Source organism: Semicossyphus pulcher, unplaced genomic scaffold, assembly GCF_022749685.1.
Source record: "Semicossyphus pulcher isolate SPU_LCO1_2020_fin unplaced genomic scaffold, fSemPul1.0.p SCAF_2, whole genome shotgun sequence".
Taxonomy (NCBI): Eukaryota; Metazoa; Chordata; class Actinopteri; order Labriformes; family Labridae; genus Semicossyphus; species Semicossyphus pulcher.
In genome coordinates, this window is record NW_027211693.1 from 14,956,571 (window position 1) to 14,983,237 (window position 26,667).

At 43.8% G+C, this 26,667-nt stretch overlaps 1 protein-coding gene across 1 annotated transcript in view; it reads left to right on the forward strand.

Annotated features, from left to right (window-relative positions):
* Positions 1–26,667, forward strand: part of diaph2 (diaphanous-related formin 2) — a 411,814-nt gene that overhangs the window by 340,394 nt on the left and 44,753 nt on the right. The window contains exons 26-28 of the mRNA XM_069669466.1: positions 6,005–6,140; positions 22,361–22,453; positions 23,594–23,659. Of these exons, the coding sequence (XP_069525567.1) occupies positions 6,005–6,140; positions 22,361–22,453; positions 23,594–23,659 (295 nt within the window). The remainder of the gene's footprint in view (positions 1–6,004; positions 6,141–22,360; positions 22,454–23,593; positions 23,660–26,667) is intronic.

Here is a 26,667-nt window from a genome sequence, read left to right on the forward strand (position 1 = left end):
ATGGAGTCAGTGTTGGAAGAGTCCAACAATTTGTTAATTTAATGCTGCTGCCATATTCTGAAATAGAGTATGAGTGAAATGCAATCGCAGGGTCTGCATGTGTAATCCTGACCAGGAGCATTGGGGATGAGGATTTTTTCCATTAATGAGTTATCAAAGCGCAGCAGATGGGCTGGGATGAGCTAACAGTCTTCCTTGTTAATTGAGTGACTTTCTAATAAGACCAAAAGACCCAGGCCGGGTCTGAAAGTAGCAAGATAGAGCATCTAAGAGATTAGAATGATAACTGTGTGTGTGTGGGTGCATCAGTCCACTTTTGAGCTGATTTGATATTTCTAGAGCTCGCTAATTCCTCCACAATATGACAATCATTATCATACTCATGCTGATAAAGCTGGAGATGACGCTCTGACGGTTCCACCCTCCCTCACTTCTTGCTTAATTAGCCATGTTTTCTAATCATTTAACTTCACAGTAGCGTTACAGAGGCATAAAAACTCTTACATTGACTTTGGAGGTCAATTATCAATGTGGGAATACATCGACACCGCAGAGCAGAAGTCTCACAATCTGTAACTTACAACTTCCTGAAGCCACCCCCCCACATCCTGGCACACAGTGTAATAGTTTTGTGATGTTCTCGAACGATCCGGTGCTTTTGAACGGCTCTTTGGTCGATTAATCTGTCGATTATTAATCGGATAAAAAGATAAAAAGCTCAATTTTAGTATTAGCATTAACTCAGTGAACATCTTGTTAATTTCACATGAGAAAGCAAAGAACAGACGAGGCCATTACCATAATAAAAAAGGACATTGGGGATGCAGCCATGAACTGAGTAATAGGGAAATGTAACCAATATATATTGAATCCAAAACTGCTCAAGTTTCTGTTGTGCATAAATAAGATTCACTTTAGTCCGGCTCTGACTAACGGTTGTTATACTCCAGTGTCTGTCCGACCGAATTTCAGCGAATTAGCGATAGATTAGCGTCCGTTCTGACGAACAAACACACGATTACAAGCTAATTTAAACACAACGTGATGGACAGAAATGCTTTCCATCAGTTCTCTCTCCATGTTGTGATGTTTAATGAAGCCGGGCTTTATCAAGAATTAGTGTTAAATTAGCTTTACCAGTGGCGTTAGCTTATTAACAGCTTTACTACTACAGTATACTGTCCACTGCTTCATTAGCAGCCCGGCTATGGGCCCATCACAAAACGGAGAGGAGAGAAAATAGACAGAGTTTCAGTCCGTTACGTTTGTTTTTAAATGAACATTAGAAACCGTAATCGTGTGTCTGTCCGTGTAAACGGATTCTAATTTACCGGAGGCGGACACATCATCAGCACTGCACAACAAACAGATGCTCCACATTGTTGACCAAGTTTATCCCAATGAAGCCTGGAGACGGCGCAACTTCCTGTAATTCATCATGTGAGCTACATAAGCCGCGGCATTGGCTGGCTGCCCCCAGTGACGTTTTCACAGCGCATGCCGTGCATGATAACAAAGATGATAATCGATTAATTGTTGGAACGACAGGAACCGAGTCGTAGGTGAGGTGAGAGCAGTTCTTTTTTATAGTTATAGACAGCTTGTTTCAACTGCAGCTCCGCTATGCTAGGTCAAGTGCAGCGGAATCATGTCGCCACAACATAGTGCTGATGGTGAGCTAGCATTATAAGCCTCCGCCAAGTTTGTAGTTTTTTTGTTGACATCTCTGTAGTCATACAGAGTTGTATCATAAATATGCGTGTGCGTTGGCATGAGAGAACAGAGTCCGACCTCTCTCTCACCTCGGATCTTATGGCTCGGCTCTCGGAAAAGAACGGAGCCATAAGATCCGGCTCCCTTTAAAGAGCCGTAATTCCCAACACTACAGTGTAACAGATGGCTAATAAACACATTTGCAGCTTAAAGCCCGGGCGCTGTAGTGTTTGTAAAATTCAAATGAGATATAGCAGTGACACTCTCTGTGTGAGATCACTGGTGCAGCCGAGCAGTTGGAAATACTCATTGCTCCTTCATCGGACTGGCAAACTTGTATGCAAGGCAGGGGAGCCGTGCTGTGGGAGATGTATTGTGCTGTGCAGGGTCAAGAAAGAACAGCAAACACATTTCATGAATTATTGAAAGGACAGACCTGGGAAGGGAAATATGCTGCATGGCCCTTGTGCCGAGATCGGACCTGCGGGTTGCACAGCATTCCATTTTCCAGCCAGGTAGAGATCGAGGAGTACTTATAATCTCCATCTTAGACGCACCGGAGGCCACAAGTGTGACATGCACTCACTCTGTGGTGCGGCCTCTACGAGCCTGGAAGCGAGACGGTGCTGCATCAATAGGGTTGATGACAAGCCCATCTGGCATTAAGGTGCTATTATGCAAAAAGCACACATTTTCTATTGTCTTTGTGTTGATTCTAACTCTTAATTTACATACCGTCCGGAACAATCTGTACAGAGAACCTGCAGCATGTTTCCCTCCTCTACAGCAGAGGGGTTGAGGGCTCGGAGCCAGGTGTAAACGTGGCCTGTGGACTGCAGGGTTTCAGCGTTTGTTTTAAGGGTTTTTAGGTAGAATCAAGGCCACGAGGGAGGCTGTCTATCATGGAGATAATCGTAGGGGGCGTGGAGCTTTTGACCTGTGTGCTTTAGTGCTGCACTACACTTTTAGTCTGTCTTTACTTCAGTTCCGTATACTATAGATTTGTTTTCTCCATTTTCTAAAGCTATGTGACCATATCTGACTTTAATCTTTTCAACATTTTCACCTCCGCCTAGGAGTTGATGTTGGTGCGCAGGATTAAAGAGAAACTGCCGACTGTCTGATATTTATGAAACTTGGTGGAAGGGTGAAGCATGAGCCAAGAAAGACGCCATTGGATTTTATATCACATCTGGATTGGACTCAGGAATAAGCAATTACATTTATTTCTTATAGTTTTGGAAATACAGCCAGACATACTATATAGTAGTTGTGCTTGCAGTTTGCGTATCGCAGAAGATTGGGCTGTTGGCCTTGGTGAAGATCTGCACCATTAGAGTGGCTTCTAGTTTAAATTGGATTATTTAGTTTGCAATCAAAAGCATCCCTATAAGGACACATTATCAATACTTAACTACCCATTATCACAACACAAGTTATGTACATAGGACACTTCAAGGACCAATTCATCCCTGGAAAAAGCCTGTCAGTCAAAGCTGGTGTTCTCTGTAATCGACACAAGCAATAATATTTAAAATTGGCGCCATAGCTGTGGAGAAAGTTGTACAAACAGCTTGTGGTTTCGCCCATTCTACATTCTTACAACGCCCAGCATGCATTGCGCCCCTCCTTCTAAAAAGGAACGGCCCAGCGAGAGACGCTGGAGTGAAATACTACCGTTTTCCAGTCAAGGACATTGATTGCTGCTGACAATGGCTCAGAGCGGTACAGAATCCGGAATACGACGAGAATATACTGGTGGATCGTCTGAAAAAATCTTCGGGTCTGCAGGCTACATTTCAAACCTGACGATTTTGAACCAGACATGTGATCCGAGGCAGGCGTCCTAGATTAAGGGGAAGTGTAGTTCAGCAATCTCCCTGGCCTCTGCCAGATGACGCGTCTTACATAGTCTGGAGGAGGTTTACCAGGGCCCATTGGAGAAGCAGCTGGCGTCCTCCAAAGGCACAGAGCGAAAATTGCATTTTTTTCCTACCATAATGGCATTAGCTCCCCATGATAGCATGATAGGACTGAGGTTGGAAATCGGCAAACCGGCTCTTTAAGGAAGTGCCATTTACTGAAGAAGGCCATGAGATAATGTCAAATGATACTGATGAAATAATAATACTTGAGATTCATGAATGAATCTGCCATAAAGAGCCATAACACATAAGATCTAACCCTTGAATTCTCTCGTGGCGCTAAATTTTGTCATGCCTCAAAAACACACAAGTTCATAAACTCCACCCCTGCTAGATCTCAGTGTTCCTGTCATTAGTTTATAAGATACATTGTTAGGCTAAAGTAGAAGATCACAATAGATAATATATGATAGATAGCAATGATTAACCTCTCATTGGGTGGCATTATAACTATAGTGATGAGCCTCACTGCGGGACAGATGACTTGAGTGTGGGAGCCAGAAATAACTGGTTTCCATGGTCCCCTGAAATTAACTGTAAATATTGTACAGATCCAAGATGTTCTGATAAGATTGGAATCATGTTCCCCGCGCTGAAGAGTATTCTCACATCTCCAGAGTATTGTTTATCTCTTGTACGTCCTCCTACAATATACAGAGCTGGCAAGAAAACAAGATTGATACAATCAGTCGTGGCCAACGGCAAAATGGGGGGCTGTCAAAGAGAATGGGAGCTGTGCAACACATTTGTTGCTATGGTAATTAGTGGTGCCGTGTGATTAGAGCTACATAATTACATTGCATAATCATGTTTACAGTCAGAATTAGTTGTTTGTTTAAAATAAGTTTTGCCGGCAGGATTTTATTTGTAATCTGCATAATTTATCTCCCGACTTATGCCGTGGATGTCGAGCCGTGCGGTGATATTACTTCCAGAATGAATTGAGTCCTGTCAGCGGGAGAGGACAGAAATCAATTTGATTCGTGCTGCCAGTGCTGCCCATCATTTAAACAGGACGCACGGGTTAACTCTTACATTACCGGATGCGCAGCTCCGCTCTCGTTCAGTGCCATTCGAAAGCGTACGGCGGCAAAGTGCACAGTTAAAAGCCCTCACAGAGTGCAGCTCCATCAGTTACACAAGCGGTGATAAAATATAGGTTATATCTCATGATGCTCATAATGCAAAAACACACTCACTCGCCCATTATGTTTGGCTTTCTCTCTCTATTATCCCAACTTGACTTCTGATTACCCTCATCTCTCTATCTCTCGCGCTCTCTCTCGGTCGTCCGTCCTCTCTCTCTCTCATTGCCCTTGTCATCCAACAAGGAGACAGTGACAATGAGGCCTCGTGTCCTTGGACATGGAGCAAAGCTCTACTATTGACTGGCATGATGAGCTGCTCTTTCCTTGTTCCTTCCTTACAATCCCTGTAATCCCTCTGTCTTAGCTGCCAACACGACACACACACACATCAGGACCACAGGGGCATTAGATGTGGGAGGGGAGAGGAGTGGGGGTGGGGGGGGTGGGGGGTGCTGTCGCCACTTATTACATCAGCGCACAGAGAGGGCCATGCCTTCACGTACTGACATACACACATATGCATACATAAAGGAGGAATGAGCAGAAGATGCCCATGGACTCAGGCTCATATGCGTTCTTACACATACAGTATGACCTCTCACACACAATCACCCACACCTATGATGGGGTCCTGCTGTCAAGGGCGGCGCCACAGGCCCGGGATGAGGGAACATTTTGTTGTCTCCAAAGGTCACACGGTTGCATCTTACTCTCTGCTGGCACAAGAACAAACTGACACATTTGTAAAGGCTGAATCCGTACCGTTGATTATCTCTCTTTCTCTGACTCCATCCTGACATTTCAGCCGGTCACGAAGGAGGAGGAGGATGATATCTCTGTCTCCCTCCTCTGAGACGGCCTCACAGCTTCTACACGTTTCTATCCTCATGCAGTGGCGAAGGAAATATACTTGCGTCGCACATAAGTGCGATGATAATCTGGCCTTTTTTTTTATCATTCAAAAAGTGCGATCTTGATGTTTTATTGACAACAAATCAGCTCTGTGTTATTGGAAATATGTAAAGCAGAGAGGAGCCTTACAGACAGATTGAAAGAGCCCATACACATGGCATGATATATTGTTTATTCCAGGAGCTTATCTCTAACTATCAAACCTTCTCTGAATGAGAATTTGCTGATGGCATGCTGCTGCAGTTTAACACTATACAGTAGTGAAGACACTAAAAGAGAAACGGTGGCAGACGCCGAATTCTGATTTTATCTCTCTATGTGTGTGTGTGTGTGTGTGTGTGTGCGTGTCTGTGTGTGCCTCATCAGGAAGCGGTGAAGGAGAACCACAAGAAGAGGGAGATGGAGGAGAAGATCAAGAGAGCCAAGCTGGCGAAGGAGAAAGCCGAGCGCGAGAAGCTGGAGCGCCAGCAGAAGAAGAAGCAGCTGATTGACATGAACAAAGGTATGCCACTTCTCGCCGTGCCACCGCGGAGACGGAGAGGCAGGGGAGGAGAAGGGGGAGGAGGATGGAAGTGAAAGGGGGTTTCATGGAATTGTGCTTCACACGGATTTTGAACTCTAAAGGAGGAGGATAATGTGTAGGCGTTAGGGGGAGTCATCTTTCTCAGCTGTGAAGGAATCTTGTAGTCACTCCCTTCGCCTTTGCTCTGCCTACAAACGACAGACAGATTATTCTACTTTTAGTTGTTTTTTCCCATGATGCATCTGCTCACATAAACATTAAGCACATTAGATTAGAAGTTTAGATTCCATTGTTTTAATTCTGTAATAATTAGGGATGCACGATATTATGGGCACGTTATCGGTATCTGCAGATTAAGGCTTGAAAATGACATATTGGCATCGGCAGATATGTTATTTTTCCGCTGCTATTTTCCGCCGATAAAACAACGCTTTAATTCTGCCTAAATTCTCGATGATTCCCTAAAAAAGCTTGACGTAATGCTACTACATTAACTCGGCACGAGTGCGCGCGCACTGCCTGCGCAAAGTTATTAACAATAGACAAATAAAGACTAAAAAGTCACAGAAACTCGAGCCAATGAATTGAAGTTAAACAAATTGCACACCTCTTTTTTAGCTAACAGCTAGCTCACATTCTCGTCTTTTTACCGGACTAAACAACATCAAACACGCCAAAAATACACTCGCGGCCAAAGCCGACGCTAACGGAGTGTAACAAACTTACATATTCATGGACGCACACACGATAAAAAGAGTCCGTCGGCGATCACTGAATACTCCGTAGTAGGTACAGTAAACAAGTCCGGGCATGTCTCCCTCACTGCAGTGTTTCGGGAGGATGCTGCATTCAGGTGCGCTCAGAAACGTGAGGGATCAGACACGTGACCTTTTGTACAACGCCTCTTCCGTCAAGCGTGAAGCAGGGTGCAAGGTGTCTGCTTTATGTCAGTTTTTGGCCACTAAAATAAGAGTAGGCATGATATCAATTCCACTACAGGGGAGACTTGATGTTCTCTGCAATTAGGTGGAAAAAAAACATGTGCCTAATATATCAGTATCGAAATTGGCAATCGGCAAAAAAGGTTGAAAAATGTCGGCATAAAAATCCAGTATCATGCATCCTAGTAATAATAAAGGTTTTTGGAATGTAGTCACAAATAAAGTCAAAGAAATAGCTCGAGGCCTCATACAACTGGCAATAGCATGAAAGAAGAAGGTCAGATGTAATAATAGAAAGCTAAGGTCAACTTTAAAAGGAGGCTGAAAGTAGCTCTATAGATTACACTTCCATTATGATTGTGCCATTGTTATCCTTTTATCGCCGGTCATGTGCAAGCAGTACGACAGAAAATTATTATTCCTCCAGCCTGAGCCTGTTTGCGGGCAGCGTTCTATATTTATTGTTGTGAATCATTGGAATCACTCTATTGTCCTCCAGCGATGCCGGTAAACGGGGTATTGATTAGTGTAAGTTGCAGTTGCTCAGACATGAAAAATTAGAGCGACAGTGCTGGGTGCCTGTGTCTAGTTATGCCAATGACATTGTGAAGGAATTTCAAGCCCGAAGGGGCTTTGCAAGCAGTCAGTGTGGTCTTTTGTCCGTTTTTTTGACAAACAGACTGGGATTTCCACAATTCACCAGCTTCTAAATGTCAGCGTCAGCCAAGGACCCCTCTGTAGCTCAGCCACTTTGGGAAATGTGACAAGACAGTCTTCAGCATGCCACAAACTCTCCAAGATAATTGATGCATGCTACAGTTTTTTCTCTCCTTTCTTTCCCTGAGCAGTGACCTCTTTGAAAGCTTCACTTTTAATAATCCAACATGGCTGAGCTGCAGGAGTCTGTCTCCTCCTCTCTCTCATTCTGGCTAACCAGATGGAGAAGGGTAGAGAAGTAGGTATGATATTAAATATTTCTGCCAGAGCAGATTTTGATCTGGGTTTCTGAATGCCATAATATGACTCGCATGAATAAAACATGAGGGCGACATGGGCAACGTTGCCTGCAGCCTTGGAGATAGTGGGGATTGTCCTCCACAGCAACACCTCGCTCGTCGGACTGTCGCCATCACAATGACCTTGGCAGTTATGAAATGCATACTTTTAAATTCAGAATGTGTTAAACCCAGGCGGCTTTTTTCTCTCTCCCTGTCAAGGTTCTTACCTGCATTGACTACACATTTTCATTAAACCTTGAATAGTTCCTTTTTGTGTACTAACTTGTCGCTGTGTGAAATGCAATCAGAGAAAGGACAATCAAATGCTGAGCACTTTAAATGGAGCCAGTGAATGGAAATGAATTTGAGCCAGAAGCAGGTTGAAGGTTACAGCAGCTTGCTGTTCGGCTCTTGTGTTCTCTCTCAGTTTCTCTTCCTTTAAGCTGTTTGGTTGGAACACACATAGCAGGATATTCAGTGTTTTCTTGTTGCACATCTTTCTTTTCTCTGCCTCCACTCCTCTCCAGTTGACAGCCTTGGCTTGAGAGTCTTGGCTCTTCTCTCCCATTCTGTTCTAAAATTCTATGTGTGCTTCAGATATTTTGAGGAGTTTGTTATTTGAGGAGACTTTTCCCATCAATATTTCATGCTGAGCGTCGGCCATTTTTTTTGTGAGGGTTGATGAAAATAATGTAGTGTACTGCACAAGGAGGTTTTTCTTATTCCTCCTACCATTAATTAATAATGTCCAAACATGCAAACAAGCATTTTAAAAGTTAAAAGGCTAACTGAAGAACTGCAATAAATCTGTAGTTCAACTCTAGGTAGGCAGGCGGGAGCACACTTCCCAGATATCCACAGTGTTGCATGTGTGACGTCCACGGTTGGCTCCGGTTGTAACTCTTGATTTTCCTCGCTGACGGTCGCTTTCCTTTTTAGACTGTTTGCCTTCATCTGAGTGTCGAGTTTGTTTCTTTTTCTTTGGATTTTCTTTAGTCTGGCAGACCAACCACTGCTGGGTGATGGAAAACGCGTCACTAACTGGGCGCCGCTTGTGATTTTTTCCGCGAAAGTCGCCACAGACAGCCAGTCTGTAATACTGCAAATGCTTTCATCAGTGGGCCAGAGGCTCAATCACCATTGCGTTACCTCATTCGGCGATAGATTGGGGCTTAACAGACATTTATTTAAATGAAAATCTTCGAGATTATTACTTTAAAACATTTTTTTTACTACCACTATATGGTGGCTGTAGCGCATCTGAAAGCTGTTTGCTAACCGCCAATAATTAACAAAAGAAGAAGAAAGCATTAGTGCCAGGTGCGGCGCTGTGAGATGTGGAAACTTGTAGAGACTTGTCAATGAGTTCTGTTCTCCTTCATCAGTCTACAACAACTATGCACAGAACGACTCTCAGACTGATTGTCACCATAAGATAGATAGATGGATAGATAGATAGATCTTTCTGTTTACATCCATTAGCATGAACAGATGGACTAAACATATGGTCTCTGTATTATGAGAATTACTTACAGGTCAATATGTGTTTTGTGGATTTACTCATTTCATTGCTGAAAGATGTTTGATGAATCATACTATTGTTTTTACTGCCATTTCAAGAGGCTATTTTTGTGAAGGGATAGATTTTATGTCATTCCACAAATTGCGACCTAATCCTCTCCGCTTGCAAATGATTAACAATGAAATGCATATTTAATGAGAGTTTAATTCATTTAGCTTTTGCCAGGACGGCACCGGGGTGGGGGAGGGGAAACAGACAAATGCTTTTAGGAAACTGGTTTAAAAAAAATTCTGTTTCTCTCACATTTCCCACCGGGTTTAACTTGAGATTAGTCCCTCTGCAAGTGCACTGACATGCACACTCCTTCAACGAGCATGATTGATGGATGAGACAAGTGCAGAGCTGAACGTGTTTTCCTTGTGAACTATTAGAAATCCTAATGTAGGAAATAGCTTATGAAATCATTACCCGGTCACCCCATTTGTTTTAATTTGCTCTAAGTGGATTTCCATATTCTCTTGGACTGACCAGATGTTCAACATTTACTAAATCGCCCGACTTCACTGGAAATAACTGTTGAACACTGCGGAAATAAAGCCAAACTAATGCTTCTGTCTGAAACAGAGGAAGATGGTTTATCACAGCAGGGTATTTTTTATCGCAGAGCATGAAAAAAATCTCACAGGCAGCATGCCGAGCGCGTCAAGAGCCAACGCATGGTGGAGCATCTGGACTTTGTTTCTCTAAGGCATTAGTGAGGAGTAGCAGGCCCCTCTGGCCGCCTGCTCGGCTGGCATCACCGGGGTCAGTGCCCCCGTCTGGGGCAAGTGTCTGCACCCACATGTCAACCGCGTACCCCAGTCAAATCCACTAAGCTTTGAACAGAGCCGGAAAGCGCACATGCCGCTTTGAGCACAATGCAGCTTGGCATAAGGCACATAGGAATCAACAAACAAGCAGGGAAAACAAAGTTATTTGAACATTTTATGTAGTCCAGGCGTTTCTCCCAGGTACCGGAAAGGAAGTGCTGGAGAACTTTGTCTTCAGTGTGCTTTTTTCTCTCCTCTTTCCTCAGACCTACTTTACACAGTATGCCTCTCAGTATGTGAACATTTGTTGTAGCTCGTGTAGCAGTCCCCTTCACCATATGAACCTCTGAAAAACATGTTTATTGCCAACCCGAGGAATATCAAGTTTAGAAGCATATTGGTTGTAGCCTGTGAGTTTTACAACACATTTTTACGGCTGTACCAACTGTCTGCTATCGTACTTGACTACACACATTAAATATAATCCAGCTGGACTTACGTTGTATAAGATGAAAGATTAACTACTCGTAGGTCTCAGGGTGGATAAATATATTTATTATAAAACAAACTTTTTTAAAAATGAATTATTAAAATGGCCGAAGACGGTAGATTTAAAACCTTAAAAACACAAGCAGAGGCCTCACAGATGCTGTTTTATGATGAAGTTTTACCTGCAAAGTGATCATTTTTTTTACTGTGTGAATTAGAGCCCGCTGAGCCGCTTCAATCCGCTCCTGCAACAGCTTGCAGACACGGGCAGAACGCAGGCCGATGCGCCGGCTCGCTCTGTGGGAATATTACAGTGAGAAAAAAGGAGTTTTGTCAAGGTTATTGTGTTAATTTAAGTATTGAAGAGACATTATTATCAGCGAGAATGAAGTTATCTTTGCTCACACAACAGATGGAAGTTGCTAGACCAACTACTCTGTCATTATCTTTAAAAAATTACAGAGCACATTTATCGAAAATATGTTCCCAAAATTCAGGAGCCTTCTTTTACTGTTTATTTCTGTAAATGAATCCTTGAATGGTTCATTTCATTAAGTACACTTTACACTGTGTGTCCTCCGTCCCTCTCCTAAAGCCTTGTTATTATGTGCCGGTGATTGTCGTCGAGGCATTTCTTCCCGCTCAGCACGGCCTGCTAGAATGAGGTCTCCATGTCTCTATGAGTCTCTGCAGAGAGCAGTTGGCATGTTGACAATGATGGGCCTGCAGCTTCTATTTATGCATCCTTCTTGTCAACCTTTCACACTTTGAGGGTGAACTAGTGGATGTCTACATAAATAAAAGTGGGTTCATCTGGAAGAGGCATTTATTTGACTAAAAACAAACAAAGTAAGTTAGTGTTAATCCACACTACAGTGTTTGTGTGTTAATTTATATTTGTCGATATAGCACCTTTAAAAACAGGTGTTAACAAAGTGCTCTGACAGACACAGCAAAGGCAGGAAGTCGGGAAGATAACAAAATGATCAGCCAACAGTCAGGCTAAACAGAGTAGTCAAAGAAAATCAACAAAAGGCAGGAACACACACGCTAAAGGTCAACAAGAATAAATGCAAATAAAAGGAGTAAAAGTGATAGAACAGCAGATACGGCAGTTAAAGCAATAAAGCAATATAAATAAAGAGATAAATAAAAGATGATAAGATTGCAAAGGCTTTCATCAGTGGGCCATTGGCTCAATCAGCATTGTGTTACCTCATTCTGTGATAGATAGTGACTGAAAAGACATTTATTTAAATGAACATCTTTAAAAGTGAAAAGTAAAATCTCTAAATCAATTCTAAAACGGGCAGAGAGCCAGCAGAGGGAAGCAAGGTTAGGAGTGATGTGATGTCCAATAAGAAGCCTAGCTGCTGCATTCTGGGACATTATTATTCTTAGACTCTGATGACGTTTATTCAGCTCACCTTTATTTACTCTCAAAGTTAACTTGTCCTCATCGACATGTGTTCCTCCTGCTTCTACATCTTCCTATAAGACAAACATGTGATTACTTCTTCTGTTTACCAAAACACATTTTCCAAGTGTCTATTACCGCAGCATGCTAAACTAACCTGACATATTTGTGTGCAGCTGGCTGACTGGTTGTGGCTGCCGGAGCCCTGTCAATCCTGACAGGGGCAGAGATGTGGATTGATGGCTTTGTGTGACACTGACAGCTGCCGGTAGGCCAGCGCATACCTGCGCCGCAGCCATGCCAGCTAGGTGATCATAGACAAGCGCTGACAGGCAGCAGTGGGGTGGACAGGTTAGCTCTCTAAGTTTGCATAGTGTCTCCACAGCACCGCCGACATGGCAAACAATATTACCGGAGGAGATAGCTTGTAGAGACGTGAAGGTCAGAAACCCTGGCAGATAAAAGAAATGTTTCTGAGAGAGCGGCTCAGTATTCCTCTGCTTAGCTTGGAGAGTGAAGCCGGTATTAGGGAGAAGACAGACCTTTTCTAGAATGCAATGATAAAATATGGCACAATGCTTCTGAATTTGCAGCCTCTTTGTTCCCTAAAGTGTCTTTTCTTTGTCATGCAAGTGATGGCGTCCATGTCTGGCTCTATATTTGTAGTTTCAGACGCCTTATAAGAGCGACGGATCCGTCCCCACATCTGCATACGGATGCCGCAGCTCTGTAATACCAAACTCTGAGCAAATTGCTTTTTTTCTTCGTCCTTGCCTTTGAGCTGTGTCGATCCGGAGCGCGGGAAGTGCACGGCATGCTCTGAAACTCCTGAGTATGGATTGCTGAATTCCATCATTACCTTGAAAGACGGGGAACAAGGGCACCGGGATTATCTGCTGTCATACACCCATTCTAATAAATAACAGCATATTAGATCGCGCCGTATCTCCCGTCCAAATCAGAATCTGCCTCAAGGCGATGATGGCGCGCTGAATATGGCTGACTGCATCTCGGCTAGGGCCTACGAGAGCGAGCGGCGTGAATGGAAACATGCAGAAAGGGAGAATTATTCATAGATAAAATGACACGCAAGGATTAAATACATCTGATTGACTGCAAAATGACATTTTGTGAGCGTAGGTGATACAATAAAACACTCATCCAATACCAATGAACCTCCCAGATTATAACAAGTCTAATGCATTTCCATAAATAAATGTCAGCAGGAAGAAAACGAGCCCGGCTTCATAGGAAGACGTTTAATATTCTATGATAAATACCATAGTTCATTAGCAATTAAAGGCAACACCAGGGAATAGTCTGTCCCACATTGCCAAGCTGAATATACTGTATATTGTTGTTTTCTTTTTGTATCCTCCTCTTTTGTATCCAGAGAAAGATAAAGAACTCTAATTAGATTGCACCTTAAAGCTTTTAATCACTTTAACTCCATTTAGTGAGGTTACAATCAAGGAAGTGAGACGTGCATCAGATATCTCTTCCTTCCTGTTTTTCTCCCTCCGAGTCTGCCGCTCTCATCCCACCGTGTTCCTTTCCCCTCTCTCCACCAATCCCCTTCCGTGAACGTTCGTCTTCTCCTCGGTGAAATCAGCTCAGGCACAGTTGAATCTCATTAATTTGTGGGTGGTTCAAGCGTCTGATCATTTCCCCTCCCAGTTCTGGACCTCACCAGTCACTTTACAGTCAATCAAACCTAATTACCCTCACTACAAAGACCATCAAATCCCATTGTCAAATCCATTTAGCTTTCCCCAGACAGCACCGCCTTTCACTGGTGCAAACAGCCCGTGTGTGGTTTGGTTCAGATTTTATCTTGATCTGGATTCCAAAAGTCTGCATCCGCTATCCAAATGTGCCGCTCGAGTAAAATGGGTAATATCTACACTGCCCTGAATGCATGGAACCCCAAGCGTACGTCATCTTTTCATTGCCCTGGTCTGAAAAGTCACGTGCAAAGTGTCCTGTGATCAGAAGTCGTGATGTTGTGAACGCCACTAACAGATCCAGGCCTTTCTCATCCATACGCCCCTACAGCACGGTAAAAGGTGCTGTTAGCTTGTTAATATGTTGCTGTTGCTTTCACCTCTTCATCTACCCAAGTGCGTCCTCCTTGACATATACCCAGTCTGAATTTGAATAAAACACCAGATACATGCGCCCTAATGATAAGGATAAGCGCTGAGTGAAGAAGCCCTCGTGCCCTCACCCCAGTACTTATAATTAACCTACCACATGACCCGTAGTGGTCACGTCAACCCCAAGCAGCGTTGCCAACTTCAACAGGCTGATACTGCAATGTTTTTGAATTAAACACAAAAGAGAAGAGTTTGTAGAAAGAGGTGTGTTAGAAAAGAAGACGGGCAAGGCCCTCTTCGGGGCTAGCACTCACCCCCGGCGGATCTGGCTGTACGCTGTGCCTCCCCCTACTCCCTCACTTTCATGAGGGAAGAGAGGAGAGAGGAAGGAAGATGGGGGGGTTAAGGTTTTGGTAACCCCAACCCCCCGCTGATACTACCTACCCTACCACATGGCTTGGAACCAAACCGCTAACAAAAAAGGACTGAAATTGTCCTTGAACTAAACCATCCTTGAGAATAAAAGCAGCACTTCCTGATGCTGCTGATATGAAAGAAGGCTTCTCTTGCGCAGCATTTAAAAACATTTTAATGTTTAATACAGCAGCAAAAAAGCCCCAATGGAAGATTAGAACGTTTCTGGCTTTAGCGACTCCCAGAGAAAGGGTTGAAGATTACACTTTGATAGAAGAACTTCTCCCGAGGAAACTAGAATGAAAGTGAGAGCATGAAAAACGACCCACGCCAATTTTCTCTGGGATTATTTTGCAACAAAAACACATTGCAAGTCAACAGAAGTATTTAAAAAGACGCCATGAACACCAAAACAAATTGCACATAGCAGACTTGATGACGGCTCTGATAGCATGGGGAAGAGCGGATCTGAACACAGTCGCTGGAATCTATTAGAGGAGGTCAAACAAAGGTAAACTCAACAGCAATCCAAACCAGGGCCGCTCTTACATTACAAATGTATAACACTACTGAAAGTTGAACATAGTGCGAGTGGTAAAAACAGCAGTCCTATTTAGTGACCTTAAGGACCACACATTTGATAAGTTGAGGTCTAGGTCACAGTGGGAATGCATTTGGTTCAGTTTCCACCATATTGCAGCCAAATTTAGCAGCACTTAGCCTATGCAGCAGCAGCAGCACGAGTGGTCTACTCTGCTGCGAGGACAGCCTCCCTCGGCCCTGCTGGCACCCTGACATGTTGACCCCATGTGGCTCAGAGAAAGTGTGTCAACTTAACATCTGTCAGTGCTGGGTTTGAGCTCTCCCCTGTGTGTTGGTGGTGGTGTTACTGGGCAAACTAGCCGAGAGCAGCGGATGGATGGTGATAGCAATATGGCAACTGAGGGGGGGCCCGCAGGCAGGAGAAGTAAATTATAGCAGAGGAAGCCGAGTGTGGTGACTGCTACGTTGCGAGCATCTTTCCCCCTCCCGCCCGCCTTCCCCTCTCCCAACCTCCCCTCCCTACTGTTTCCCACTTGGGGCCTGGCAGCATCCATCCAGATGGAGGGTTTATTTTTGTTTTTGTTTGTTTACTTATTCATGCATCCAGCTATTCGGGGCATCGCAGGGGCTTTCGTTCCACCACAGAATGCAAATCGCCACGGCGGCTAATCCACTTTCATCTCTCCCTTGTCGACATCCAACTTCTCTCCACGTTTCCCCCAGTCTCTCGCAGTCAGGACATCTCTCTCTTTTTTTATGGGATCAGGGCCTTCTGCGGCCAGGGCGGCCTAGCCCCAACACTTCTCTGTACATGGTGCACGTCAAACACAATGCACCTCTGACCTCGCACCCACCTCCTCCCGTCCGCGAGACATTCTGCCCTCTCTCCACATTTTCCCTCCCCTCCCTGACCCTGGCGCCACACAGGGGCTCAAAGCGAGGAAAGTAGTCTCTACACTGCCATTCCCTCTGGAATGGAGGGTTGTGGAAGCATCCCTAATCAAGTTAGGAAGGACATGAGTGGGTTTGCTCATCAAGTTGTTACAGTAAAACAATCCAGATTAATCAGCAGGCAAATCTGTCTCTTTTATTACCCTTATCCTTAGATTCCCCTTTTTACTGCCTCTCTTTTTCACTGGAGTAGAGTAGTGTACGCACACACACACACACACATACTTGCACAAACAAATTAAAGACCGGGGTCTGTCTGGAAAGTTTCTCCGGTCATTGTGTCAAAGCTTTTGTCAGGGTTGGGTGGTTGGACTGCAGGGAGACGGAGAAAAAGAGGAGAGAGAGGAAAAACAAAGGAAAGACATCTAACAGGTGCGTGACTGCTGTCCTTCGGGCACTTGTGTTCTCTGTGGCAGTAATGGTCGCTGTCTGCTCGGGTCTTAGGAGCTGCTGGGACTTCAGGGAAGAAGGTCGAAAGGGAGGGGGCGACTCCACTCAAAAAGCAGACAGTAGGAGAGTAGACAGTAGAGCGGTAAGAGGAGGGAGGAGGGGAGGCGTTGAGTAATGCAGGTGGTTGTGCATGTCTAGGCGGCTGAGCTGGAATTCAGATGTGGAAGTATCACAAAACCCAGGTGCAAACAAGCGAGAGAAGAGAGTCGATGAGATTAAAAGAAAGTGTGGTTGTTGCCTCTCCACCTGGCCATAAAGCAGCACTCCCCCTCCCTCCGCTGAGGCCTTTGTTTCACGGCTAATGGTCCAGGTTAATTGCACAGGTGACTCTCTGTGGGGGAACAGATGGGCTCAAATGTGTTCAAAAACAATCCGCGGCAAGCAAAAAAAAAAAACTAGTACCGACTTGTTCCTCTCCTCTTCGTTATGCTTCGTCCCTCTCATCGTCTCGAGCGGAGTCACGGAAGGTGACTCGGGTGAGGTTAAACTCTCGCCGTGCTCCTCTCTCGCTGTGATTTCAATTCATCAAGCACGCGGCCTGTAAGCTCTCATTAGATCTCATTACAGAGCAAATTAGACTCAGGGTTTGGCCAGTAGAAGGACGGTGAATAGTAATGGATAATAGACATCTCTCCTATGTCTAATTTTCCTGATGCAGTATACGTTAATTTAGCTGTGCTTATGTTAATTCAAAGGCAGCTTTATTAAAATGATTTGTCGTTATTTTGTATGCGTACTGTTATTTATCCTTCAAATTAACATGCCACTGTTGCAACCAGTTTCTCTCGCGACATATACGATGTCATAATTTTCCGCCGTATCACAACACGTAGCAGACAGAAGCCTTTTTAGAATTCTAAGAGCTATTTGCGTCTCTTTTCCCCCATGAATCATGACGGCTGCATGTGAGCCATCAGAAATTGAGTTCTCAATCGATCCGCTGTGTTCTTTCTCACCCAGCACGACATGCAGGAGATGACAGATAGCAAATTGAATTTATGAACAGGCTTTGTTGACACTGCTGCATAATTATAGGAATGCCATGCCTTTGGTGTTTAAGAAGAGAGCCCGGCGTTTCAAATACTCGCAAGCTTTTTTTCTGCTCCGTTGATTGAGTGAAAAGCTTCGTCATGTTTTGGAGGCGACAGCTGTTCTTTCACTTAGTTATATACACATTTTGAGTGTTGTAGATGACTGATTTTAATTGGCAGAAATAAACAAATGAGATGTCATGTTTTGCATAATGTAAGCTTGTGTGTTTGATTCCTAATTGGTCCTTGATTGAGGATTAAGAGTTTGCAATGGAGGCTCGGATGATGCAGTGGTTTTCTGAAAGAGTCGGATGGATACATGCGTCTCCTCTAAATGATCTTGCCAGGAGCAGCCGCGAGTATAGGTCATCCTGCTGACATTTGTTGGAGTGCGCTCTCTATCTGCCTCCCTTTAACTATCCATCCATCCCTCACTGTCTTAGTCTGTCAAGCATACCTTCACTTGTCAGCTGGGAAATCTGCAAAATACAATTGCTGCAAATTTTACAAATATAATATAATATAAATCATCATTTATGAGCCTCTATACATGTGTGTTGGTGAGTGTGTGTGCAGACTCTTCTGAGACCCTTCCCTCTGCATCTATTCTGTTCTTTTGCTTTGCACAGGACGTTTTCAGGCGGGGCGCTGTTGTGGTTCCCTGAGCCAATCACAGCGTATAGGTGAGTGTAGGGGTGGTTTAAATAAGCAGCTGGGCCCCATACAGACCGGCGAAGATGGCGAAAGAGCGATGCAGAGTTAGCCTTCTTTCTGCTAGCACAAAGGTAACTGCCGGTTGTCATGCTAGCTAAAAGGTAACCGGTGCTTAGCATGCTAGCGAAAAGATAACTGTGATGCTGTTGGTGTTAGCCTGGCGGGGTGGGCGTGTTCTCGCACGAGAGAGTGAGAGTCAGCTTCTGGAGTGGTTCAAATTAGCAGCTGGGCTAATTCAGACCGGCGAACACGGCAAAAGAGCAATGCAGAGTTGGCCTTCTGTCTGCTAGCGCAAAGGTAACCGGCAGTTAGCATGCCAGCGCAAAGGTAACCGGCGGTTAGCTTGCTAGCCCAAAGGTAACCGTGATGCAGTTGGTGTTAGCTCGACGGGGTGGGCGTGTTCTCGCAGAGAGAGTGAGAGCGAGCTTCTGGTGACGAAGAGCCCAGGAGGAGGGGCCCAGTTTGAATGTATTCTTGCCAAAATGCAAGGAAAAATCCTACTTATTATACCTTTAAATGTAGCCAGTTCTCCTGCAGATCTACATATGTATCACTGAAAAAAGTGTAGGAAAAGGTGTGCGCTCCTGTGCTTGCATGCTGCAGTGTATGTTTTAGAAATAATTAAATGTCACAGGGCTCAGGCCGTCAAGTAGCCAGGAAGGTGTTTTACGACCTTGTGTCCTTCCTCGCTCCACTAGTCCCTCTCAATAACCCACTTCAGCGCACGCACTGCCGCACCCAAAGAGACCCTCTTCACTTTTTCCTCCCTGTATTCTGCCTCCTCCCATCTTCTTTCCATTTCATCCTCCTCCCCTAACAGTGACACTTACAGCATCTGTTGACACTTGAGTTTGTGTTCTGCACTTTCCATTGGTGAAAAGTACACTGCCGACTCCTTTTTTTTTTTTTTTACTGTGGATTTTTTTTTTTTTTCAGGGAAAAACTAATCTTGTATGTGAAGTCTTTTATGCCACTCCTGCTGAGAGCACATTATTCTTCTTATCCCTCCTAATTAAGAAAATGTGATAGTGCTGCTTGTAAATATATTGCAGACTGAGCCGGTCCCCAGGGCTCACTGTTGCATTTGGCACAGCCTCTGGATCCAGGTTCTTCCTGATATGCAGGTGAAGGAGGGTGGTGGGGAAGTGGGGGGGGGTTTGTGGAATCAAAGTAAAAGATAGAGAACAGGTACACGGTCTCTCTCTGGGAGGTAGAGTTTCACAGAGCTTTATTTCTGCTCTTAAAGGTTTAACTGTTTAAGAAAGTACCTAAAAGTGCAAAAGCCGCAACCATGTTCCACACTTCCACAAGCTTTAATAAGATCATTAAAGGACCCCGGGGCTGTCTGTTGAGGTGCCCACCAAGGTGTTTCATCACTGGAAGGGTTTGTCAATGTCTTGGGTCTTAGCCCATCTTAACCCATTTAGAAAGCAATTTCCTGTGAGCAGAGGGGATCTTTCCTCTTGAGAAAGATCTTTGGGCATAAAAGGTTAGCTTTTCTGTAATTCCCCAGCATGCAATCTACCACTGCTGCTAATGAGAAGCGGATGAATATTTGCCCTGGGTTTAACAGCTCAAAATAAGACAAGAGTGAATTGCAGGGAACAAGGCAGAAATGTCTGCTAAAGTGGGCAATGCTGTAATAAGTCGTGAGGAAAGTTTGCTCGGAGGATTACAGGAAGAGTGTAGTCAAATACTCAGGGTTATTTTTTTTGTTCTAACAGCTTACCTCGTCTTTTAATAGTAAACAAAAACACTCACATATGGTAACCAGTACATAGTCTGAGGGCTCATTTGTGACGTTCTCTGTGCTAAGAGTCAGGCCTGCTGAAGTTTAAGCCGTGGCCCAATAGGACACAGTTAATTGAGCACTGCGGGGTGACTTGGGAGTACGCTTCCCGTTTTAGTCATTTGGGTTCTTTGTGTCTGCAACCCTCCCCCTGCACCCCGGTCTACTACGGCTCCCAAGTCATGGCCATTACAAATGATGAATTGTGCTACAGTTAAGCTAGAAGTAGGACAAATTGATCAAAGTGTCAGGTGCCCCCTGTGATGTCTAGGTCTCCATGAAGAAGGCAGTGAAGAAGGAGCTGTCAAAAAGTTTCTTGTGCCAAGGTGGTTGTAGATAAATGTTTACCTGCCACTTAACACTTTCTACCGTCTGTCAGCCTCACATCGTGTCCTTGCTAGCCTACATAAAATGAAGGAGTAGCTAAAGATCCTGGGAGTTGATACAGTTATAGTAGCTGCGAGTTGTTCTCCATATTGTTCTTTGGGTCCGCGGCAGACAAAACCCATGCTCCCCCCTTTTAAACCAATGAGCTCGCTATCGGAGGTGTAGTGCTGCAATTTGAGATAAGCACTACTTGGCTCGGCTTTGGTTTTGTTCTGATAAAGCTGGTCTAATTAAGCTTGATTTAATCGGGATTGCTTTTAAGCACAGCACACAGCCAGAACAGATACTTTGATTTCAAAGTAGCCCTTGGGAAGGACTTGAGGAAGAAAGAGAAGGAATGAGATAGAGAACAAAATTAGTTTGAGTACAAGTGAAGAGTTGCTTTTTCTTTAAAATTAGCATAAGACATGTTACTATTCTTGGTTGCGCTGTCGCCTTTTACGTGCATGAATGACTGCAGGTTCGGTGGTGGTTGCTGGGGGAGGAGGGAAAAACATGTGCAGCCGTGGCTCTCTCTGGTAACGGCAATATATTTTCCATTTCCTTAAATTAGTCGTGTTGCCTTCATTGTCAGCGTGTTTTGTTCATAAATTCAATTTGCCTTACTGTCGTGTCTCTTTGCGAGTAACAAAAGATAGATCACCCCAGTGTCTGGAGAAGTGCTGTGTGCTGAAAGTAGCAGTAGTCTCCACTTATTTTAGGATGTTTCCCTTCAGCTGTTGCTGTAAGCACAGTCGAGGAACAAGATACCTGCGCCCTGATGGTAAACATTAAGGAAGAGCTAGTTCACTCATGTATGCTAAAGAATTGATAGCCAAGTCGCCGGCTCTACAATAAGTCACACTAATGATCCTGCTTTAAAATAATGTCTTTTCTGGACCAGAATGATGAAAAGGGTGCCCCTCTGACTCATTAGTATCGGGGCGTAAAGATAGATGACCCAGATAAGGAACCTAAGCTTATTTTTGAACCCTCTTTCCATTGAGCAGTTTGCTGCCTGTGCAGACTGTAGGCACAACTTGTCACGCTGTTGGCCTCGTGGCACTTTAACTGTCTCTTACCTGTCTCTCCAGTAATGCCAACTACCTTCAGATCTCTACTTTCATGGATCCTCGCTGCAGCTGCAAACGACGGGCAGGGGGGGAATGTTTTTCGAAGGCCGGTCCCGGTGTCATTGACTGAACAATGATAGAGCGCCCGGGTATTGAGCGGCTCCACACTAAATCTTTGTAAAGAGCACTTAGCTCCCCTGCGTTAGCCACAGAAAGAATATCTGTCAATGACCATCAGTGGATGCTTTCATCCTGAGGCTCCTCTGCCTGTATTATTTGCTAAGCTCTAAGTGTATTTTCCTCCTCCCTTGCTATTTACTGACAAAAAAAAGACAAATATGAGTGACAGGCCTCTGTCTCAACGCTCACACACACTGGTGTATGAAAGGCATGTTTATACGTGTGATGTAAGGCTGCTCATTTAGCTAGAGGTCATCTATAGCTTCCACCTAGAATTAGACCTTGACACCACCGTGTACAAGTGTGTGTTTGTTTATGTGTACTTGTACATGTTGTATATATGTGTCTCTATACCATCCTGCTGTGTTAAGGTATGCTCTGTAAACATCTTTGCCTTTGTGTCTGTTCTCTTACAGAGGGAGATGAAACCGGTGTGATGGATAGCCTAATGGAAGCTCTACAGTCCGGAGCAGCCTTCCGCGACCGGCGAAAACGGACACCGCGAAACGGTAAAAACAGTCTTAATGTTATATATTTTCTTCTCTCTGTCAGTCTCACGTCTGCAGAAAAGAATATACATCTTCTGCTTCAAGTGAATTGTTTACATGCAACGTAATTGGCTCCTGTCTATCGTACAAATGAAGCGCCGCTCTACACTTTGTATATAATTAGCTTGTGAGGATTGTGTATGTGTCCTTTAGATTTGTTTCCTGGAAGCACGGCGCACATAAACCACGATCGAGCATAGCAACATATGCACGTATAGAGAGAGGTGTCATAGAAACAAGCACACGTGTGGCTCGGTGCAGGTCATTAGCGATTTATTGTCCCTTAGCCTTTCATAAAGCACTTATTATAATGTAGCTGTGCAGGCTGCAGTTGCAGGCCGAAGCTGATTTAGTGTAATTCTGGTGTTAACATATTCACTTCGACCATGATAAATGGCCCGTGCCCAGGGGAGTACCACCTAGTGGGGGTGCCAGGGTCAATTGATATTCAAGGCAGAGTTCTGCAGAAGAGCCACAGGTGCTGCCGTCTTTACTTTGGCGATCATGGTGAGAAAAAAGGGGGGAGAATCTGACTAGATTGTACGAAGAAAGCAGCAGATTTTCAAGGCAGTTTTTTTGTCAAGTCACTTTTTGGAGATCTTGTAAAGTTAAGGGTTAGATTTAAACATTTTTTTGCCTTACAGACACACGTTAACAAAAAGTATACGCCTGTACGCACTGTGATGTTGTATGTGCGGCTCAGTGAGTCTGATCTCTCACCACCATCAGTCATCTTCAGCTCCATAATCGGTGCATGTGTATCTAGAAAAATCAACTATGAGTACAAATTTATATCGTACCTTCAAATTGTTTGGATAGTGTTTTCAACACAACAAGCAAAGATACTCCCATACTTCACTTCTTTGCTCTTATTTCAACACCTATAATGCTGCTCATCGATACACATAACCAGCTCCATTCTTCACCTGCACCTTGTTCATTCTATATTTCTGTGTTGGAGCCCGGGTCTGTCGGTGTCGTGGTGGTTGATTTCTGCCAAATATCTAAGATATGTCATCTTTGATTCCTTCTTCTCTTCCCTTTTCTCCATCTTTTTTTTTTCTTTACTTTTTATTTTTTCTATCACCAACATTATTACAGGTGATCAAAGCCCCTCCAGTCCAGGCTCTCGGTGGCCGGGTGCTAACTATGGTAACAGAACTCTAGGTGTGTGGTTTTTAACTACCTTTTTAACCCAGACCCAGCACCACCCCGCACTTCTCCTGGATGCAAAACTCACACGTCCTTCCTGTCAGTACACTCAAGCTGAGCTGGTCTACAACACGCAGAGTACTGCGCTGAGTTATTGCATTTGACTTTGCAGAGAGTAAAACGTTGGAAAGGTGTAATGTGTAAGATTTACAGAATGTAAAAAAAAAACAGCATTATAACTTTAGATGAAAGTCGATTTACACAAACTTTACTGACCCCAATAAGTTAAAAAAACCTGCTGTTTTCAAACAAATCAAAACTACTTTTGCATAATTATATTGAACTTAGAGTCGTGAGTTACAGAGAATCGTGAAAGCTACAGTAATTTCATCAGAAACATGTTTCAAAATGCAACATGTATGAAATCGAAACACACACACACACACACACACTGAGCACTGCTGTTTTCATTTGGAGTTACATTTTGCAATAGCACATCAATAACTAATTACCGACATGCATGAGTAAGGCTTTAGTAATGTCTAGGTGAGATCTCAAGAAATGCAGCTAGTCCCTTCTGTATGTATATTTACTGTACACAATACAAAAGAAGAGTCCATTGGTGCACTTTATGTCCACTTTATGGCCATTAGGACTCACAGACAAAATGAGGGAACAACGTTTATTAGACTAAGAACAACTTGTTAGAGGCGGACTATATGTCAACGCCAGTGGAGGTAACATCAAATTATGTAGGTGTCTGAAGTCTTAAACAATGCCGCATATTTTATAACTAGTTATACATTGGCAGTTCAGGGCAGGATCATGTTATAACGTGCGGAAGTAGAAAAGAATACTACAGACTGAAGAGACTGCAATGGACATTAATCAGTCCCTCCAGGAAGTTGCAAATTCAACCAAATGCCACAACTTTTCTTGACTTGCAATGTTGGCTAATTGCCGCCACGATTCCACAAATTTGACCAATCATCTTATTTCCTCTCGTGTGTAAAGTCGTTTACGTCACCAAACGCTTCTATGATACTCAAAATATTAACCCCCTGAGGTCTGCAATGTTACATAAGCATCATAAGGCATCTTTCACTCTATTAATAATTCAGTGTCATTCAATTTGTACACACAGTATTTGGAGTCCTGACACTGAAATCAACCAAAAGTGATGTCTGAAGACAAACAGCTTGTGTGTGTTATACAAAAAAAATCCTTAAACACTTTTATTACAACTTTAAAAAAAAAAAAAGCTGCTGTGAAATCAGGCATATTATGCCATAACAATCGCAGAGAATGTGAAATCCTGGAGGGACTGATTAATGCTTGTACTGAGTGACAAGAGGTAAATCTTACACTGAATACCTTTCAAATCAAATGCAGGACAGTACACTGGTATTGAAGTTGCCCTTACATTGGCCCCTCGAACCTAAATGTTTAATATTGTAAGACAATTACAACCCGAAAAGCCGTCACAGTACTTGAAGGAAATATTTCGCTTCACTCAGCATGATTTCTGTTATGTAGAACAGCTCCAGTTATCATCTAACTGTCATGCTCTTCCTGTTACTTATGCTGTCACAGCATGTCACCTTCTGTCTTTTGGCTGTGCATCAGAAGTGTTCTGCTTCAGAGGTCTGCAGACCTTCATGCTTTGGCCACTTATAATGGTTTTGTGAATTACCTTTGTTTTTCCCTATATGTTTGGTAAATGTCACACTGATGTGGAAAAGCACCCCACATATCCCTGCTTGAAGGATCCGTGCCTTTTATGTTACAAGCAGCAATTTAAACATGAATGGCCTTTGAACCTAATATGTTGGGTCGTCTGTGTGTTGCAACAGTCCCTGTCTCGCTCTATGTTTCATTTGTTTTGGGTGAATGTCCCAGTGTTTCACATCATGCTGGTGTGTTCATGGACAGTGTATGTTAACAGTTTGTGTAGTGTGATGTTTTTTTTATTTTCTTGGAAGGTAACATCTCCCGAAAGTGTTTTTGCTGTGTAAGTTAACAAACACTTCTGACACTTTCTAAAAAAACTTGTGAAAAATGCTTCAATATTTAATTAACAGAAAGCTTTTGAAGTATTTTTTGAGTCAAGTCGGGGAGAGGTCCTTGGCAAACTGATATCTGACTAAGAAAGCTGTCTTTAAGGACACGGTCTATTCCTCTTTTGGTTGGGAGAAGCGTTTGCTAGCATCCAAGGTTTGTCTGGACGGCTTTTCCACAGCTGTCCAGGGTGGACACGAAGAGTGACAGTCGCTGGATGTTTGTGGTAATACTCATGAATAAGCAGAAAACAACTGCTATGTTCAAGTTCTCAATGAAAATGAGTGCTGAGAAAGACCCTGTGGCAAGCAGCTGTTTGGAATCTTAGACCCTCGAGTATTCCAGGTGGGTCCTAAAAAGAGGCGCCACCATCAAGACCATAGTTCTGCAGGGGAGGAATTTATTCGTTGGATTGATGGGTAGGAGCCCAACGCTTGAGGTAGCAAGGTTCTAACAACCGAAGGAAGCTTTGTTCATTTTCTGGTGGAGGTTGCTGATGTAGTCAAACAGCTTTGCAGCTGCAAGGTAGGAGTAGAATACTTCCAAGTCTGTACCCTCTCACCAATTCTATTTGTTGTTTCCTGTGGGGATTCATAAGGGGTGGCTGAATTGAGATATAGTGGAGTTCTCTTTGCAGACGATCACGTCCTGTTTGCTTAATCCATCAGTGCCTTCTGGTGTGATCGTGAAAGTTTGCAGCAGCTGTACAGTGGGCTGAAAGAGAATTAGCATGTGGCTATTGTCCACAGAAAATGATATGATGCCCCCTTTTGGTTGGGAGCTACCAAGTGAAGTTAAAGTATCTCTAGCTCTGTTCAAGAGAGTAGCTTGGGGCTTGAGATTCAGGTACAGATCACTGTGGTTTCAACACTGGTATAAATGGGGCTAAACCTGAAGGTAAAGCTCCAAGCTAACCCTCACCTATGGTCATGAACCCTGTGTAGGGACTGAAAAAAGTAGGTCAT